This window comes from Odocoileus virginianus, chromosome 17, assembly GCF_023699985.2.
Source record: "Odocoileus virginianus isolate 20LAN1187 ecotype Illinois chromosome 17, Ovbor_1.2, whole genome shotgun sequence".
Lineage (NCBI taxonomy): Eukaryota > Metazoa > Chordata > Mammalia > Artiodactyla > Cervidae > Odocoileus > Odocoileus virginianus.
This window is the reverse complement of record NC_069690.1, coordinates 7,720,486-7,738,963: the sequence shown is the minus strand read 5'-3', so window position 1 is coordinate 7,738,963 and position 18,478 is coordinate 7,720,486. Positions and strand designations below refer to the sequence as shown.

Sequence of the window (18,478 nt, the reverse complement as noted above, 5' to 3'; positions counted from 1 at the left end):
GGTTCCCTGGCTGCCGTCTGGAGCTGCGCTCCCACCACGCACTTAGCAGCTTGTTATCCTGTCTGCTGCCACCCCCGCCCTTCCCCCGGGCCGCCAGGCCACCCGCCCAAAATAGAAAAGGAAAGGAAGTTATTTCCATCGTCAGTGGCAGCCCGGAAAAGCTCCCCTCCAGTGAGTGGGCGGGCGGGATTCCTGGAGCTGGAGACCAAATCAAAGCCGGCCCCGCGAGAGCGGCCCCCACCGCCCCCGGCGCTCGCCTGCCTTCCGTGTGTGTCATTTCCCTGATTCAGCAGAACACGTGTTCTGCGGTTGCCACGCTGCAGGCCGCCGGGGAGCTGTGGGGAGCTCCTGGCCCGGCCCCAGGCTGCCCTCAGGCCCGGACGGCGGGGCGGGACGCCGGGGGTCAGGGCGGGCACGTGCCCACCCACGGCCCCCTTCCTATACCCCCTCCCACTGTGGACTCTGCCCGCGGCCGGGAGAGCAGCCCCTGCTGGTCCCACCCTCCGCGCGCCTTTCCAGCTTGCTGTTCAAGGCAGCCTCGCAAGGGGCTCCCACGCACCTGGGCAGGGGGGCAACGGTTTGCAGATGGGGGGACAGCCCCACAGGGGACACGGTCTCCCCCGGGACCACCCACTAGGTCTGGAGCCGGGGTCTGCTTGCCCTGTAGGGACCCTGGTGTCCCCGTGTCCCCTGATCCCAGCAAACTGACGCTGGGGAGGGCTGGGCTGTTGACCGCGCTGGGTGTCTATTCACCAGGAGCACACCTATCACTCAGCACCCAGGAGCTCGTGTTATGCTGGATGCTAGAGACAGAAGGCTGAAGGGCTGTGACCCCTGCATCCGTGTCCATATCCACAACACCCAACATGAGCTCTGCAAACGCAGACCTCTTTAGGCCCAGAGACCTTTTGTTTGTTTGTTAGGCCAAGACGCATGTGTCATCTTACCTCTCTGACGAGGGATCAAACCTGCACCCCTTACATTGGAAGGTGAAGTCTTAGCCCCTGGACCGCCGGGGAAGCCTCTAGACATTGGGTGGCTGGAAGCAGTGACTGGCACAGTAGGCGTCCAGGTCTCGAGGCGAGGGGTCAGCCAGTGCTGGAGGCGGTAGGAAGCTTGGGCACACGGGTGCCATTCTGAGCAGGATCCTGGTGTGATGGGCCTGGACCCCATGTGTGGGCCTGATTGTTCCCTCCTCATCCTCACCTGTCGCCCTGCAGCATCGACGTGCTGGGCTCCGTGCCCCCTTCCAACCAGAGCCGCTACCGGAACTGGAATCCCCCTCTGTTGGGCAACCTCCCCGAAGACTTTCTCCGCATCCTGCCCCAGCAGCTGGACAGCATACAGGTAACGGGGGCCCCCGCCCCCAGCCTGTGCAGTGTCTGTGTGCGCACCAGTCCCTGACCCCCCCTGACGTTTCAGCCCAGGTGGAGCTGCCCTGGGGTGGTAGGGAAGGACGGCTGAACCAAAAGCCTGCTTCCCCGTCGGGGCCTGTACAGTGTCCCCTTCCACTCAGGATGCTCTGGTGGCCCGCATCACCCTCGGCTGGCAGGAGGGGGGCGGGGCAGGGGCGGGGGGGGGGGGGGCGGGGGTCATTCAGTGGCAGAAAGGCAGAGCACCTTCCTTCCTTCCTTCCCCTGGGAAAGGGCCAGGGTGCTTCTCCCCAGAGGCTGGCCCTTGCAAGTGGTCTCCTCTGAGACAGGGCAAGAAAAGTGTGAGTATGGGGACCCTGAGCTATTTGAAGATCACTCTTTAGGACTATTCAGGTTTTGACAAAGGGAACACTGGTGGGAAGGTCCAAGGTGCCAAGCTGGGGAGGTGGGGAATAGTTCTTAACCCCTTGATGCTTCCTCAGCACAGAGGGCTCTGATCTGTTAAGCTGGGTCTTGGCTGACAACTCGCTCTGGGTAGAGGAGGTCCTGGCCTCAGGGTGTGGCCGCAGCATCCTGGAAGGGAAGGACGTGTACCCCTGGTGCGCATGGGTGTTGGCGCAGTGCGCGCCCGTGTGAGTAGGTGATCCACATGCTTGCTCCCCTTCTCAGGCCACCTCCAGGGGCTCCAAGCTCGTGAGCACAGAGGGCAGCCTGCCCCCCGTGGTGGGGCCTGAGCCCAGGGACCAGGAGAGCCGCTGGAAGCAGTACCTGGAGGACGAGAGGATTGCGCTCTTCTTGCAGAACGAGGAGTTCATGAAGGAGCTGCAGCGCAACCGTGACTTCCTGCTCGCCCTGGAGAGAGGTGGTGCCCTGGGGCGGGTGCTCCGGGCCAAGGCGGGGCGATGTCGGCTTTAGCCTGGGGCTCTGAGCTGGAGGTCTGAGTTGTCCTGGTGAAAGTGTGAAAGTGTCAGTCATGTCTGACTCTTTGCGACTGCATGGACTGTAGCCCACCAGGCTCCTCTGTCCATGGAATTCTTCAGGCAAGAATACTGGAGTGGGTTGCCGTTGCCCATCTCCAGGGCATCTTCCCGACCCAGTGATGGAACCTGGGTCTCTTATGTCTCCTTCACTGGCGGGCAGGTTCTTTATCTCTAGCGCCACCTGGGAAGAAGAGGTCGGCTCACAGGGACCTGAGTCACCAGCCAGCCCTCCCCCACTCTGGGACTTCGCGGGAGAGAGGGGCGCCCTCTGAGCTCTGCCCCTGCTTGCCCCCCCTGACTTCTGCTCTGTGCCAGGGTCTGGTGTCTGCCCTGTGTGACTGGGGCTCCAGAAGTAGAGGGTCTGGGTAGGTGGGTGCCAGGGTGCATGCCTCCCTGAGCAGAGGGCATTAGAGCAGGGCCTCTGGAGGGTTTTGGAGAAGGAAAAGGGTTTGGGGGTATTGGGGTTGTCTCTGGGCCAAGGATCCTACTCCCCTGAGCCTGGCTGCCTTCCCCCTTTAGAGTGGGAAGGTTTGGGGTGGGGTACAGCGAGGGGCCTGTGGGAGAGGGGTTTGTGTGTACATGTGTGTGTGACTGGCAGTGTGTTTTGGTCAGGAGCATAGCATGCAGGGAAAGTCTGGCCTGAGACAGAGGAGCCCAAGGCTGGTCCCAGCTCTGCAGTAAAGATGCTGGGAGTCTCCAGGCCTTTCCTTTTAGATGAAGGGCTGGACGATCCAATTTCTCAGGGGCCTTTTAATTTTGACATTCTGACATTCCAGTCAGTTGTCAGGGCAGTGCTTTCTGTGTCTTTGAGAGTTCTGGTTCTTTGAGAGCCCATAGGTGTCGCGTGTGCACATGTTTGTGTGTGTGTGTGAGAGAGAGATTCTCAGGGTTTGGCCTCCAACCACCTCTCAGCTCAGGTGGCCCCCGGGTGGGAGCTAGCTACCCTGACCAGACTGTGGGCCTTTTCCAGATCGACTGAAATACGAGTCCCAGAAGTCTACATCCAGCAGCGTGGCCGTGGGAAATGACTTTGACTTTCCTTCTCCTGTCCCAGGTAACCTTGCCTTCCTGAGAGAGAGACCTGGAGGGTGTAGGGGGCTCATGTCCCCAGGTGTCTGCATATTTGGAGTTTGGAGAGAGGGTGGGGAATAGGCTGCAGAGGATGGTTCTGCCCCATCATCATACACCCTGAGCGGTGAGACAGGCCCTCTGCTCGGCAGCCCTGGTTCCTGCCAACCCAGCGGCTGCTGGAGCCCTCACCTGGGGCCGGCCCGCAGACTGGCTCTGCTCCTTAGAGGCGCTTGGAGCCTGGGCAAGAAGGGGACACAGCATACCACATAATGTCCCATGGGGTGCTGGGGGTGGCAAGGGACTCAGAGACCAGGGCGCTGCCCCGGGGGAGCTTATGGTCTTATGGGGAGTGCAGGAGATGCCTCCAAGAAACAGGGAGCCCGAACCAGCAAAGCTGAGGACACACTTGTTAATTATAGCAAACACATGCTGGGGGACAGGGAGGATCCATCTGGGGAAGGTTCATTCATTCATTCAGTAGCTGGGGAATATCAACCCTCCCAGGCCAGGCCCTGCCTTAGTATTGCAGAAAGAGAATTTTGAGTTTCATATACAAGATGGTAAGAAGCAAGAATCACCCAAGCAGCTGAAGGAGGGCCCGGGGTGGACAGCAGGCTACTGGGCTGCACAGATGGGGGTGGAGCTGGAGCTGGGGACCCCTCGAAGGCCCTGGTTCCACTCTCAACATCTGGATTCTGTGTGTGTATGTACACTGGCCTCTGGTCAGCTGGTGCCCGCCACGTACACACAGGCCTCCCGCCTCAGAGGAAGAATGTACAACTTTTGCCCCAAACAGGTCTTTCATTGAGTAGGGGAGGAGAGGAGGGGGGCAGAAGGAGGGGGAACTCAGTTGATCCCAGCCTGGAGAGAGAAAATCCCGTGGAACTGATTCATAAGCAACAGGCTGGGAGCTTAGACCCCACCAGATGTGCAGCGGGGGAGTTAACGGCAGCCACGTGTCCTTGATCCCGAATTAACCATAGACACCGGGATGGCTGAGATGGATCAGAATGACTCACAGGGACTTAGTGGACAAGGTGACTCGGGATTAGCGTGGGGGCCTTAGAAGGGCAGCGAGGGGCCCAGGTGGGTGCTGAGTGATTTGGGAGTCTCCAGCTGGGAGGCTGGGTTCTGACTTAGGGACTTGCCCTATTCTCGTTCCTGCTTATGGTCTAATGAGTCAGAAACTCTGTGTCTGGGGGAGTATGGAGAGTGGACCCTGGCTGGGGGAGAAGGACATCCCCACGGCGGGTGCCTGCTGTGTGCCCCGAGCCTGCTTCCATTGCTGTGTTAATTCTCACACCATGTCAGGACACAGGCCAGCCGGCCGCATGCGGGTGAACTTTCAACAGCCTGTAGGGGTGCGGGGGAAGCCCTGGTGCCTGGCATCTGGTAGCTTCCATGGTGTGAACACTCCAGTCACAGCTGATTTCAAGCTCCCAAAGAGCCTTCATGGGACACAAAGTGGTCAGAGGAGCAGACGGTTGGGAGCCAGCCCTCCGCACAGTTTTTACAGGAAAGGGGAAAGTGAGACTTGGATGAGGAAGGAAGCAAGTGCTCATTGAAACCTAGTGGGACTCCCTGCCTGCAGCTCCCTCCGGGTTAGGGAGGAAGCCTGTGTGCCCCTCCTCACCTGGAAGGGTGGGGCCGAGCCCCTGTGGTAGGGAGACAGTCCTGACCCACCACCTTGGGCCTCGACCAGGACACTGTCCCACTCCAGCTGGCCCTCAGAGATGTCTTCCCCCTTCCAGGAAACAGCGACGCCAACCCTGCTGTGTCTGAAGATGCCTTATTCAGGGACAAGTTGAAACACATGGGAAAATGTGAGTCCAGCCCACGCCCTCCGCCACCGCACCCCCCCCCCCCCCACCCCGCCCCAGCTGTTCCCAAACAGGCCTGTGGCTTCCTGGGAGGGGAGGGAGCCACCTGGCATTTTTAATACCCGCTGATTCTTGGTGAACCAAAGTGACATTTTAATCACTGACTGGCTCCCTCCGCTTCCCTGCCTCACTTCCCTGTGCAGCTGAGTCTGGATACAAATTAAGTTTTAAATCTTCTTGAGCCAGCTGTCTGCAGAAAAATAAGATTTTACTGGGACCACCCCCCCACCCCACCCCACCCCACCCCACTTTAGAGTTCACATTCTCTGTGCTTTGAGGTGACTGCTTGGCCAGGGCCAACCGAGTGGGGAGGCCAAGCTCAGTCCACTTTCCGTGGGTGGGAGGCCCGCCGGGTCGGTGGCCTCTTCCCATGGAGTCCTGCCAGCCCCGACACGCCTTCCCGTCCCCCTCCGTCTGACAGACACACCGCCACGCGTGAATGAGGCTGTCATGCCCTCAGGCCCCGTTTCAGAGTCTCAGATTAGTCATGGAATCCCAGAGCCAGCTCTGGAGGTGGAGGCGGGAGACGGGGAGGTGGCTGGAGAGAAAGCCCAGATGCGTGGCTGGCTGTCCCAGCGGGGCCAGGAGGCACACCCAGATCTGCGGGCGGCGGGCCCTGACCTGCAGTAACTCCCCCACCAGCCTGCCCCGGTCCTGGGGGCTGCCGGCTCACAGGTCTCTTTGTCCCCAGCCACCCGGAGGAAGCTGTTTGAGCTGGCCAGGGCCTTCTCGGAGAAGACCAAGATGAGGAAGTCAAAGAGGAAACACTTGCTGAAGCATCAGTCGTATCCTTTTGCAGCCTGGTGCTGGGTGGCGGTGGCAGTGGACGCGAAGGGCACTGAAGCCCCGCGCTGTGCTCTCTTGGGCCGCACCCTCCCTGGGAGTGGGGCTGGGCCCTCCCTCGCCCCCCTGCCGTCTCCACAGGCAGCCTCATCTCTGGGCGCCATTTCTTGACACCCCCACCCCCAGGCATGGGGAGCAGGCCAGTGTCAACCTGCTGTGGGCTCAGAAGTTGTCCTACCACTTTTTAACTTTTTCTCTGGGGTCATCTTGGGAGAAAACTTGGTTCTTCCATCGAAATCAGCAAATCTTTCCCTGATTTCTTAAGTTGAATTGCTCCACGGACCTTCCCACTTCCCCATTTCACAGGTGTTGGCCCTGCCTTCTCAGTCTTGGTTCCTCCAGTAAAAATACGGCCTTCCACAATTTTACCCAGGTTCCTACCCATGCTTATCAGACAGGGTCCAGGATGTTAGATGCTGAGCAGAAGTCACTTGGTCGTGTCCGACTCTTTCCGACCCCATGGACTATAGTCCACCAGGCTCCTCCGTCCATGGGATTTCCCAGGCCAGAATACTGAAGTGAGCGGTCATTCCCTTCTCCAGGGGATCTTCCCAACCCAGGGATCAAACCCAGGTCTCTCGTATTACAGGCAGACTCCTTACCCTCTGGGCCACCAGAGCAGCCAAAGGAGAACAGAAAGAAAGTTGTCCTCAGAATTGGGAGCCGGGTGAGAGTCAGAGCTGGGCTACTCAGCTGACCCCCAGAAAAGGAGCCTGTGGAGGTACTGGGACGTTGGCAGGGGATAAGGCTGGTGTGAGGGAGGCCTCCTGAGCTCTGGCTGGGAGCTAGAAGGCCAGGGCCAGAGAGTGGGAAGGCCTGGGAGCCCCGAGGCAGTGCCCACCGATCCCTGGGACAGTTTTCCTGAATGGCCCGGCAGGCTGGGGGCTGCGGCATCAACAGCCAATCTCCTGGATGACGTGGAGGGCCATGCTTGTGGTAAGGTGGAGAGGGCAGGGCGGCTGGAGCTTTGAGTTACCATGATGGGTAGTCCTCCACGAGTAGGGCTTGGCTGTTTCACAGGTGAACCCAGCCTGTCAGAGCAGGCACTCCCAACTATGGGACACGTATTAGGGTTGGTGGGCAGGTGACCCAAAGAAATCGGTCCCCCCAACTTGGTCCCGCTTTATTGACTACACCAAAGCCTTTGACTGTGTGGATCACAACAAACTGGAAAATCCTGAAAGAGATGGGAATACCAGACCATCTGGCCTGCCTCCTGAGAAACCTGTATGCAGGTCAAGAAGCAACAGTTAGAACTAGACATGGAACAACAGACTGGTTCCAAATCGGGAAAGGAGTACATCAAGGCTGTATATTGTCACCCTGCTTATTTAACTTATATGCAGAGTACATCATGAGAAACGCTGGGCTGGAAGAAGCACAAGCTGGAATCAAGATTGCCTGGAGAAATATCAATAACCTCAGATATGCAGATGACACCACCCTTATGGCAGAAAGTGAAGAAGAACTAAAAAGCCTCTTGGTGAAAGTGAAAGAGGAGAGTGAAAAAGTTGGCTTAAAACTCAACATTCAGAAAACCGAGATCATGGCATCTGGTCCCATCACTTCATGGCAAATAGATGGGGAAACAATGGAAACAGTGGCAGACTTTATTTTTTTGGGCTCCAAAATCACTGCAGATGGTGACTGCAGCCATGAAATTAAAGGATGCTTGTTCCTTGGAAGAAAAGTTATGAGCAACCTAGATAGCATATCAAAAAGCAGAGACATTACTTTGCCAACAAAGGTCCGTCTAGTAAAGCTATGGTTTTTCCAGCAGTCATGTATGGATGTGAGAGTTGGACTATACAGAAAACTGAGTGCTGAAGAATTGATGCTTTTGAACTGTGGTGTTGGAGAAGACTCTTGAGGGTCCCTTGGACTGTAAGGAGATCCAACCAGTCCATCCTGAAGGAAATTAGTCCTGGGTGTTCATTGGAAGGACTGATACTGAAGCTGAAACTCCAATACTTTGGCCACCTGATGTGAAGAACTGACTTATTGGAAAAGACCCTGATGCTGGGAAAGATTGAAGGTGGGAGGAGAAGTGGACGACAGAGGATGAGATGGTTGGATAGCATCATTGACTTGATGGGCATGAGTTTGAGTAAACTCCAGCAATTGGTGATAGACAGGGAGGCCTGGCGTGCTGCAGTCCATGGGGTTGCAAAGAGTTGGACACGACTGAGCGACTGCACTGAACTTGGTCCCCATTGCCTCTCCTTTACTTTCACTTCTGAAAGGGGGCCCAGCCACATCACCTAGATCTTTACCTGGAACATAAAGAGCTGAGTGATGCTCCTGGGGAATATTCTCTGGGGTGTGAGGGGACAGACAAGCCCAACTACATGGAGGGACCTCACCTTGAGAACCGTGCTCTGGGCAGTTTCGGTGTTGAGGCCCAGAGGCCTTTCAACCTCCGTTCAGTCCCTCCCAATGGCATGTGGGCCAGAAGATGCTGCCTCAGACCTCCCTGGGCCCACAGCTGAGCCCTGGTTCTGGTGAGCCAAAGCAGAAGGGCCCTTCGGTGGTCAGGAGACATCCAGAAACAAGGGCCAGAAGGGCCTTGAAGGTCATCTGGACAGTCCCGCGTCCCGCATCTCATTTGATAGATGAGGAAACTGAGGGAAGAACTTGCCCGAGTTCTCAGAGCTCAGAGATGGAGGCAGAGCAGCAGCCAGGGGTCCTGACCCCATGCCTGTGGCCTCTGCCCAGGCCCCGAGGGGGCAGCGTGTGCTTTAGCCACCGCGGTGGAGACAGCGGGGTCAGCCGTCTTCCCCAGCCTGGGGGCCGTGGCTGAGCGAGGCAGTGCAGTGGGGAGGCTGAGGTCCTTTCCTCTGCATTTCAGATGAAGACTTCCGGGGAAGGCGACAGGAGGTGCCCACGGTGGAGGAAGCCCTTAAAGAAGGGCAGTAGGAGGTAAGGCCCAGGGCCGCCCTGCCTGGGACTGCCGGCCGTCTCCCCGGGGTGGGGGCGGCGGGCTCAGGCAACTGGATGCTGCAGGCCCGCTTCTTCCCCTTGGTGTTGTGACTGGGGAGCTCGTGGTTTGCATTTCCTCCGTTATTTATTCATTTGACAAAAGATAATCACACCTGCCTGTGCCAGATGCTAGGAACAGGAAAAGAAAAACCAGCTTTGACCTTGAATAGTTGAGAAGAAAGTCCAGGACATACAGAGCGTGCTAAGAACAGTGTGAGAAAAGCTGAGACGGCTTCACCCTGGCCGGGTCCACACCTCCTCTCCTCTGCCGGCTTGGGCTTCGGTGGTGGAGGCGATGAGGACATGGCCCCTCTCAAGGCAGCCCTGTCTCTGGCTGGAGCCCTGGGCCTGCAGGCTGGTTTTCCTCCTCTTTTCCTGTGTATCCCAGGACCAGGGGATGCTGACACCTCCCCCAGGAGGGGAAGGACCAGGGGATGCCTCCCCCAGGGCCATCCCTGGGGCAGGACCAGGGGATGCCGACACCTCCCCCAGCTCCATCCCCGGGAAGGACCAGGGGATGCCGACACCTCCCCCAGCTCCATCCCCGGGAAGGACCAGGGGATGCCAACACCTCCCCCAGGATGGGGAAGGACCAGGGGATGTGGACGCCTCCCCCAGGGCCATCTCCAGGGGAGGACCAGGGGAGGCCAACACCTCCCCCAGCTCCATCCCCAGGAAGGACCAGGGGATGCCAACGCGTCCCTCAGGACCATTCCTAGGGGAGGACCAGGGGATGCCGGCACCTCCCCCAGGACCGTCCCCAGGGGGAGAACCAGGGGATGCAGACGCCTCCCCCAGGACCGTCCCCGGGGAGGGACCAGGAGATGCCGACACCTCCCCTGGGTTCGTGGACCCGGTCCCTCCTCCGGCGCCTCCCCCACCATGAGGCTGCCTGTCCACCCTGCCCCGGTTGCTGTGCTGGTCCCAGAGTGTGGGGGACGCAGCTAGGGACAGTACGAGGCCCTCCGTCTTCGGCCTGGGCCTCTGGCCTTCACGTCCAGTTGACTTGCCACTACACCCTCCATCAGGCACCTTAACACCCCTACTGTGCTCACCCGTGTTACTGCAGCCGCGTGTCCCTGTCATCTGGAATGCTGGAAAAATAAACAAACCCAGCCCGGGGAAGGACCCCCTCCCACACGATGTTACTGCCACGTCCATCCTTCCCGTTGGCCCAAAGCCACCCCCTGACAGGAGCTTGCTCATCACTTCTTTCTCTCCTGAACGGTCCACCTTTTCCCTTTCTAGCTCCGTGCTCAAGCCTACATCCCCCTGCTTCCCATCTTAAAAGCCAGGAGTCCTCAATATGCTGTGAGCCACCCAACCTGAGAGAAGCCGCACCCTCCTTCGCCCATGCTGGGTTGGCTGCCCCCCCAGATTGACTCGCGGTCACCTGCCTGCTCGGGGGCCTCTGACGGTCTGGCCCTGGCGCTGTCTTCTGCACGCTGCGCCCATTGTCTCCCCGCGGGCTCCTGTGGCCCCAGCAATCCTGGGCCCCCGTTCTCTCTGCTATTGCTTCTCTGTGCGCCTCTGGGCCCCCGGCTCTCCTGACAGCTCTGCCCTTGACCCTCCTCAAAGTCTCCCTACCCCCCACTCCCCCCAGCCGCGCCACCAGCCTCTTTGACGGTCACACTTGTGTGCGGTTGGCTCCAAAGGCCTGGCTCTCCATGTTGGTTCTCCAGATCTGTCCTTCAGCCCCCGCTGTGCCCACCACGGTCTTCCTGGCCCCGGGTGTCCGCTCACTGAAGCCAGACAGTCCCCTCCTCCTGACGGCCCCCCTTAACTACTCTTCTCTATCCTTCGCATCACCGCTCTGCAGACTCATCACCTGGCTCACGGCTGTGGGCTCTTCCCTGCCCCTGCTCTCTCAGCCATCACCAGGACGCCTCTTGAATCCCGTCTCTCCCTCGCCCTCTGAATGGGTCTTCTGCGTGAAGGCTGCTCGGCTTGGTGTGGGGTCCCACCAAGTTCCGGCCCCATTTTGCTTTTCTGCCCCTCCAAGCGCCCTGGGTGTAGTTCCGTGTAGTTCTGCGGAGTGAGTTCCGCTGCGTCTGGCCACAGAAGAGGTCAGGCACCGGCTCGGTCCTCAGCCCACCACAGACAGAAGCTTCACATCCACCAAGCTTCACATCCACATCCAGACCTCCACTCCACCTCTAGCACCGGAGGCCCCCCTGGTTTGCACTTTGGGATGTTTCTAGGACCTTGGATTGGCGCGTGTGACCCCAGGCCGAGTTCCAAGGCTGACACAGAGTCCCTTGGGGGAAGGAGAGGGCCCCTGTGTTTAGAAGCTTCTGCCCCAGACTCTCTACAGGAACTAGTGATGAGGGAAGACCACGGGCCTCCGTTGAAAAAGACCTCTCCCATCCCTCTCTCCCACCAGATACCAGCAGTTCCTCCTTGCCAGGGACGATCCGACCAGCGGAGGCATCCCAGCTGCCGTCGGACAGATGGTGCTTGAGTTCTGAGGCCCGGTGATCCTCTGGCCACAGTCCAGCCCAGCCACTGCCACTTTCTAAGGGATTCAGAACTTCCGAGTTGCCCGCTGTGATTGCAGGAAGGGAGGAGGGTGGAGGCAAGAACCAACCACAGCGCCTCGTGTGAGCAGGCTGTTCTAAGGGGAATGGATGGAAATGCAAGCTCTAACCCCTCTTCTGTTTAAAAAAAAAAAAACACCGAACAGAAAGCAGGCAAGGTGGGGATACCCAAAAGGGGAGGATGATCCTACCAGAGTCTTCTTGGCCTGAGGTGGAGCCCCTGCCTCCCTCCTGTCCTGCAGGAGAGACCACAGTCACGGCCTGACCCCCACCCTCATCCCAGCTCCCTCTGGGCACCTTGGGCCCTTCCTTCCCGTGGCCTCCTGCCTTTCAGCTTCCCCCAGGGGCACTGGCCCGCACCCCTCCACTCCACCCCTCCACAGAGCCCTGGGCGGTCCCTGGAGCCCCGTCTGAGGGGTGACGGGCCCTGCAGAGCCGTGTCTGCCGCCCGTTCTGCATGGGCTCCTTGCTGCCTCTGTTGGGGGCTGGCAAGGGTCCTCAGAGGGATGGGGAAACTGGCCACCCTGGAGCTGGAGGATTCTAGCGGGGGGGCGGTCCTCAGTCTGGCAGAAGACAAAAAGCCAGTTCTGGATGGGATCCTGCAGCCCCTCTCCAGCGGTGCTGACCCCTCATCTGGACTAGAAGTTCCACTGCCTCCAGGTGGGCAGCGGTCAGTTCCTTGGTAACCCCGGGAAGGTGTGGGGCTGGGGGGCGTGAAGAAGAGGCTGCCAGCCGGCCTGCAGCCCAGGCCAGAAGGGCGTGCTGGGTGCCCCTTGCCAAGAGCGAGAAGGTGAATGGCCAGGAGGAGAACAAGGGACCTACGGACCTGAGCCAGCACCAACCACTGCCAGCGGGAGGGCTGGGGGGGCGGTCAGCCCCGCCTCTGCGCCCGCCCCCCGCCCCTCCTGGAGATGGGGGTGTGCTGACCTGGGGGAAGCCTGGGCGGGTCAGAGGCTCCAGCTGGAGCAGGGAGCCTGCCGGCCACACAGGGTTGGGATGTTGAGAGGAGACGCCAGGCCCGCTGGGGCTGGATGACCACAAGTCACCCTGAGATAAAGAGGGCCTGGCGCGCCCCCCGCAGTGCCCAGGGGGGACCCTGGCCACCTCCCCATCCCACGGAAGTGCGGTTGCCCTTCGGCCCCCTGCCGATCCCCCACAGCCCCCCCGCGCAGTAGAGGGGAGCCCCAGTCCATGTGTGTGACTTTGTTAGTTCTGTTTCTTCTCCTCCGTGTGGGTTTTTTCCTGGAGCTGTTTCGTAGGAATTGGTGTAATAAAGACTTGGTGTTCTCTTGGTGCTCTGACTTGACGGCGCCTGGGCTGACCCTCCTCTTCTCCCTGCACCGCCGCACCCCTGGGCACCCCGCGCCCCGGGGCCACCGGGCTGGCACACCCACAGCTCACGCGGGCCCGGGGCTCAGCCTCTCAGGGGCCCTGGTGACACCTGTGTTACACCACAGCCTCGCCCGCCTGCTGGGCCGCCCGCTTTCCTGTCTGCCCTGGAAGGTAAACCGCTTGCCGACAGTCTGTGGCAGAAGCTGGGCCGATCACCTCCCTAAATAAACAGAAAGCTGCCAGAGTATCGGCCGCCTGGGGCTGTGGGAATGTGCAATCTCAGACTTCAAAGGGCCCGCAGAGATCTTCCAGTTCAGATCTCTCTGGCTTCCTCCCCACTGCCTCCCAGGCCAGGGGGCTCACTGCCCAAGGAGGGAGCTGGTGCCTTTTTCAGACAGAGTGGTTCTCAAGGTTAAAAAGTTCTTCCTGGTATTGAGCCATGGGCCTCCTTGTGGCTTCAACCGCACACATCTCGATTCTGGGCTCGAGTCACCCAGGCCAAGTCTCCCTCAATGCTGTGTTGGAGTTCAGTGGCCTTTCTCCTTCTGGATTAAACAATGCAGCTCCCTCCTGCCTCCCCTAAGAACAGATTCTGCTCAGACCCCTGCCCTGCTCCCAGCCCAGGCAGATGAAGGTGGGCTCATAAATGGATTTAGCCATTGATGCCTCAGACATCAACAAACCTGGAGTTTGTGTTTGTGTGCTCCTGTGTGCTCAGCTGTGTCCTACCCTGTGATTCCGTGGACTGTAGCCCGCCAGGCTCCTCTGTCCATGGAATTTTCCAGGCAAAAGTACTGGAGCGGGTTTCCATGTCCTACTCCAGGGGATCTTCCTGACCCAGGGGTCAAACCCTCATCTCTTGCATCTCCTGCATTGGCAGAGGGATTCTTGACCACTGTGCCCCCTGGGAAGCCGAACCTGGACCTCAGCAAACCAAGAGGAGACTAAAAGACACTTGCTCTTTGGAAGGAAAGTTATGACAAATCTAGACAGCATATTAAAAAGCAGAGACATCACTTTGCTGACAAAGGCAAAGAAAGCTTACCAGGCCCTGCAGGAGTGCAGAAGAGGAGGCCCCTGCTCCATGAGGCGTTCCTCCTGGCTGAACGGTATAGAGAGGACCCAGGAAGGAGTCGGGCTGGGCCAGGTGACTGCCCCAGCCATCTGCCTTTCCGTTATGCTCATCTGTGGGTTCTGGGTTCTTGCTGTCCACAAGGTGATACCTATAGATTCACCTTCTGCAAAAATGAGCCTGACTTTCTGGACTTTGGTCCAACCAGAGCCCTCCCCACTTTTTATGCTTTGCTGTCCTTGGGGCTCCGTCCCGGCTTGAGAGGAGCTCACAGGTCTAGGGAATGCTGTGCCCAGAAGAGCTAGGCTGTTATTAGCATAGCAGGGGGCTCAGCCCTCCCTCTGCGCTCATGTCCTGATTTCTGGCTGCCCTGGGTCTCCGCTTCTGTGCAGGGTTTTCTCTCGTTTCCATAGTCGTGCTGCATGGGCTTCTCACTGCACTGGGTTCTCTGATTGCAGAGCGTGAGCTCCAGGGTGCATGGGGCTCAGTACCTGCGGCTTCCAGGCTCCAGAGCGCAGGCCCAGTAGAGTGGCACCTGGACTCAGTTGCTCCAAGGCAAGCGGGATCTTCTCAGACCAGGGATTGAATCCACGTCTCCTGCATTGGCAGGTGGATTCTTTACCACTGAGCTGCCAGGGAAGCCCCTCTCTAGTGTCCTGAGGCACCTGCTAGAGGGTTGAGGTTGCAGGAAACACAGGAGAACTTGGTTTGAAGAAGACAGGCATGATGTGAAATGATGATACTGGGAGCTGCTGATCAGCGCTTCCTGCATATCAGTCACTTTCCTGGGCTGCTTTGTTCACGTTACTTTATCACGCAACTGTACTGTGAAGTCAGTATTAATACTCCCATTTCCCAGATCAGGAAACTGAAGCACAGAGATAATCAGGTCCTTACTCTGTAAGGGGTACTTCCTGAATTTGAACCCAGCCAGCTTCCCTGGTGGCCCAGCTGGTAAAGAATCCACCCGCAATGTGGGAGACCTGGGTTCTATCCCTGGGCTGGGAAGATCCCCTGGAGGAGGGAACAGCTACCTACTCCAGTATTCTGGCCTGGAGAATTCCATGGACTGTATAGTCTATGGGGTCGCAAGGAGCCAGGCACAACTGAGTGAATGTCACTTTCACTTTCAGCTGAACTCCGAGCTGGTACCTGAACACTGGGCGATACACTCGGGTGGGGGAACAGGTAGTATGACTTAGAACCCCGGCATAAATGCAGTCTGTAGAGCACAGAAGGATCCATCTGCTTCAGAACATTTCCAGCAGCATGCCCGAAAGTCAGCTGTTAGCATCCTTTGTCTGGTTTTAGTAACAAAAACAGTTTCTTAGCATTTCCATTAAGTGGCAGATGTGCTACTGAGGGAGAAGCATCGCACCCCTTTTGCCCATTATCACAGCCTTAGATTGATATTTGGTGAACTGGCTGGCTGGGCCCGCTGGAGGAAGGTTTGGAAGTTTCTGGAGTTGATGGGGGGGTGGGGGGTGGGGCGGTGGTGTTGAAGGGGGCGGTGAAGGTCTACTGCCACCTGGTGGTTGTCTTAGAAGTGGCAGGTGGGGGCCACTGAAAGGCCAGACCACCACCTTCCCAGAAGGAAGACCTGAGCACCTGTGTTTTCCTCAAGTCAAACAGACAGACGACGTTTACTCTGTTCACATGGTCTTACATTTGGTAAAATTTGCAAAGATATTTTTGTACTTTTTTTTTTTCTTAAAAGGGCCACTAAGACTATATAAGCTTCAGGCCCACAAAACCAGCATCTACCCTGCCTGTCATTTCTATAGATTTCACAGTTGTTTTTTTTTTTTTAAATCAGACCAGGAGGATTATTCCAGGGACTCTGCAGGAAGGACTGGTGGAGCTCAGTACAAACTCAGCACGAGCCTGCCTTGCTCTGACCTTGCCATTCAAAGTGTGGTCTGTGGATATGGTGATCAACTGTTCTGGTTTTCCAGGACTGAGTGGTTTCCTCCGATGTAAAACTTTCAGTGCTAAACCAGGAAAGTCTGGGGGCAAACTTGGACAAGTTTCTGACTCTATCTTCAGACCAGCAACCTTGGTGTCAGCCTGGAGGTCTGTTAGAAATGCAGAGATTCAAGCCTCACTCCAGACCTACTGAGTCAGAATCTGCATTTTCCAAGAATTCTAGGAGCTTCAGGGGCACATTAAAGATGGAGGGCTGTGCCTTCCCCAAGAAAAGAAGGGCCCACACCAGCCCCGAAATGTGTGCTTTTAAGGGTCTCATCTTCCGTTGAGAAAACCCCATAGTGTGATTCCAACTGCCCTTTAATTTTGATAACCAGAGGTCAGGACTAACTGGCTCCTATTTCCTTGGTGACAACAGGAGCCATGGTGATACCACGAGACCTCCCAGGGCAGGTAGGCATAAAGTGCTTCTCTCTCCTTTGCCCAAACTGGATTCTTCTTGGGGATAAGGCTGCTGTTTGTTGAAGCACTGAATGGCCAGCCGTGTGAAAATGCCTTGAAAATTGTTAGGTGTGCTCCATGGTGGCTCAGATGGTAAAGAATCTGCCTGCATTGCAGGAGACCCAGGGTCGGGGAGATCCCCTGGAAAAGGGATGGCAACCCACTCTAGTATTCTTGCTTGGAGAATCCCAAGGACAGAGGAACCTGGGGGGCTACAGTGCATGCAGTTGCAGAGTCAGACGCAACTTAGCAACTAACACACACACAATTGAATAAGCTGTAATTTATTGCTCTTAGGCGTGGAATGGTCAGAAATCGCTATCATCATTACTCCTATTTGTTGAGCAATTACTATATACCAGGCATGGTTTTAAGCACTTTGCAGGTGTTAACCCTCTGACTCCTTACAACAAGGCTATGAGGTGGGTGGGTGCTATGATGTTGCCCATTTCACAGAAGACAAAGCTGAGGCCCAGAGGTTTGTAAAAGAGATCTGTCAGTGAGGCAAAGGGGACAGCCAGGACTGGAAGTGACCCGGGGTGTGATGGGGTGGAGGACTGCTTCCACTGAACCACAGCTTTCTCCCCATGGGTGTACCCAGGGAAGGCCTCCAGCAAGGAGCGTTGAGATCACCGCATCCTCATTTGCCCTAACTTGGTTTTATTTCTCGGTGCTGTTCAACTAGAAAAGTCTTTCTAAGAGTCAGCTCTAGGCTCAGCACCAGGCTGGGTGTCAGGAGGCAGAGATAAGCATCCCGGTTGCTGCTTCAAAGAGGCCCAGACTCAGATGAGCAGTCAGCGTTACAACACCAGGCCGGCGTTATGGGAGCGATAAGCTGAGGGAGTGAACAGGCCCTGGGGACATATCTGTCCCGTTTGGTGGAGTGTGTGCTGGGGCTGACACACCCTTCCCGGCTGACTGTGAGAGGAAGTGGAGGTGTGGGCCTCGAGTCGGGGAGGGGAGGGTCTGGGCCAGGGGGTGAGAGGGGGCCCTCCTGCCGCCTCCTTGAAGACCCCCCGCCTCTGAGCGCTTCATCTTCCTGGGCCTTGTCCTGTGGGCTGAATGTATGTACCTGCTTGCCTCCTCTTTCAAAGCAACAGCTAACTGCTCCCTGCCAAAGGTGAGCAGCAGTATTCAGGATTTCATCCACTTGCCAAAGCTGTTCTGTCATTGGAGATGCTCTTGTTCTTTCTGTCAGAGAGGCTCCTGGACACTAATTACAAAGATGTGGGCAGAGTGTAGGGAAGTCACCAGGGTGGCCTGGCCCCTACAGCGGGTACAGACGGGCACAGTCGGCCGTGTCTAGGCCTAAAAGGAGGGCAGAGAGAAAGCCTGAAATCAGGGGACAGCTGGGCGTGGAGGCTGACCTGCAGACTTTACGGTCCTGGACTGTATGGCGGGCGGAGTAGGGGGGCGCTGACAGTGGGAGTGGGGAGCAACTTCTGTCTCCTCCTTCTTCTCTGTCCCAGGCCAATGCCACCCGTTGGTGGTACCAGCTGGAACCCGACTGGGAACAGGGCAAGGGGCTGGAGGGTGCAGTCCTGGAAGTCAGCCTCCGGGGCTACAGAGCAGGGTGAAGAAGGGCACAGAAAGGGTGTGACCCTGGGCGGGAAAATGGAAATATTCAGTACAAGTACTTACTGCTCAGTGTTGTGGGCTGAATGGTGTTCCTCCTAAATTCATACGCGGAGGTCCCAGTACCTCGGGATGTGACTGTGTTTGGAGATAGTATCTTTAAAGAGACATTTAAGTTAAAATGAAGTCAGTAGTTTGGGCTGGAATCCAGTATGCTGGGGTCATAGCAGAGGACAGACTCACACAAAGGGAAGACCGTGTGAAGCACGGGAGATGACAGCTGTCTACAAACCCGGGAGAGAGACCTCTGCAGAAACTAACCCTGCCAACACCTCGATTTCTGACTTCCAGCCTCCAGAACCATGAGACAATAGATTTGTATTGTTCAAGCCATTTGTCCTGTCGTCTT

The 18,478-nt window shown here is 57.5% G+C and overlaps 1 protein-coding gene across 5 annotated transcripts in view; it reads left to right on the top strand.

Annotated features, from left to right (window-relative positions):
* The window catches only part of CUEDC1 (CUE domain containing 1), an 84,107-nt gene extending 71,143 nt beyond the window's left edge, over positions 1-12,964 (top strand). For 3 of the 5 annotated variants that reach the window (XM_070478506.1, XM_070478507.1, XM_070478508.1), the window contains 9 exons: positions 924-989; positions 1,221-1,347; positions 2,043-2,235; positions 3,324-3,407; positions 5,176-5,247; positions 5,996-6,089; positions 7,025-7,083; positions 8,996-9,066; positions 11,510-12,964. In XM_070478506.1, coding sequence (XP_070334607.1) covers positions 924-989; positions 1,221-1,347; positions 2,043-2,235; positions 3,324-3,407; positions 5,176-5,247; positions 5,996-6,089; positions 7,025-7,083; positions 8,996-9,063 — 763 coding nt within the window. In that variant the 3' untranslated portion in view covers positions 9,064-9,066; positions 11,510-12,964. Of the gene's footprint in view, positions 1-923; positions 990-1,220; positions 1,348-2,042; positions 2,236-3,323; positions 3,408-5,175; positions 5,248-5,995; positions 6,090-7,024; positions 7,084-8,995; positions 9,067-10,374 lie in introns of all 5 variants that reach the window. The other 2 variants (XM_070478509.1, XM_070478510.1) reach the window with 2 other exon arrangements.
* Positions 12,965-18,478: the final 5,514 nt, after the last annotated feature.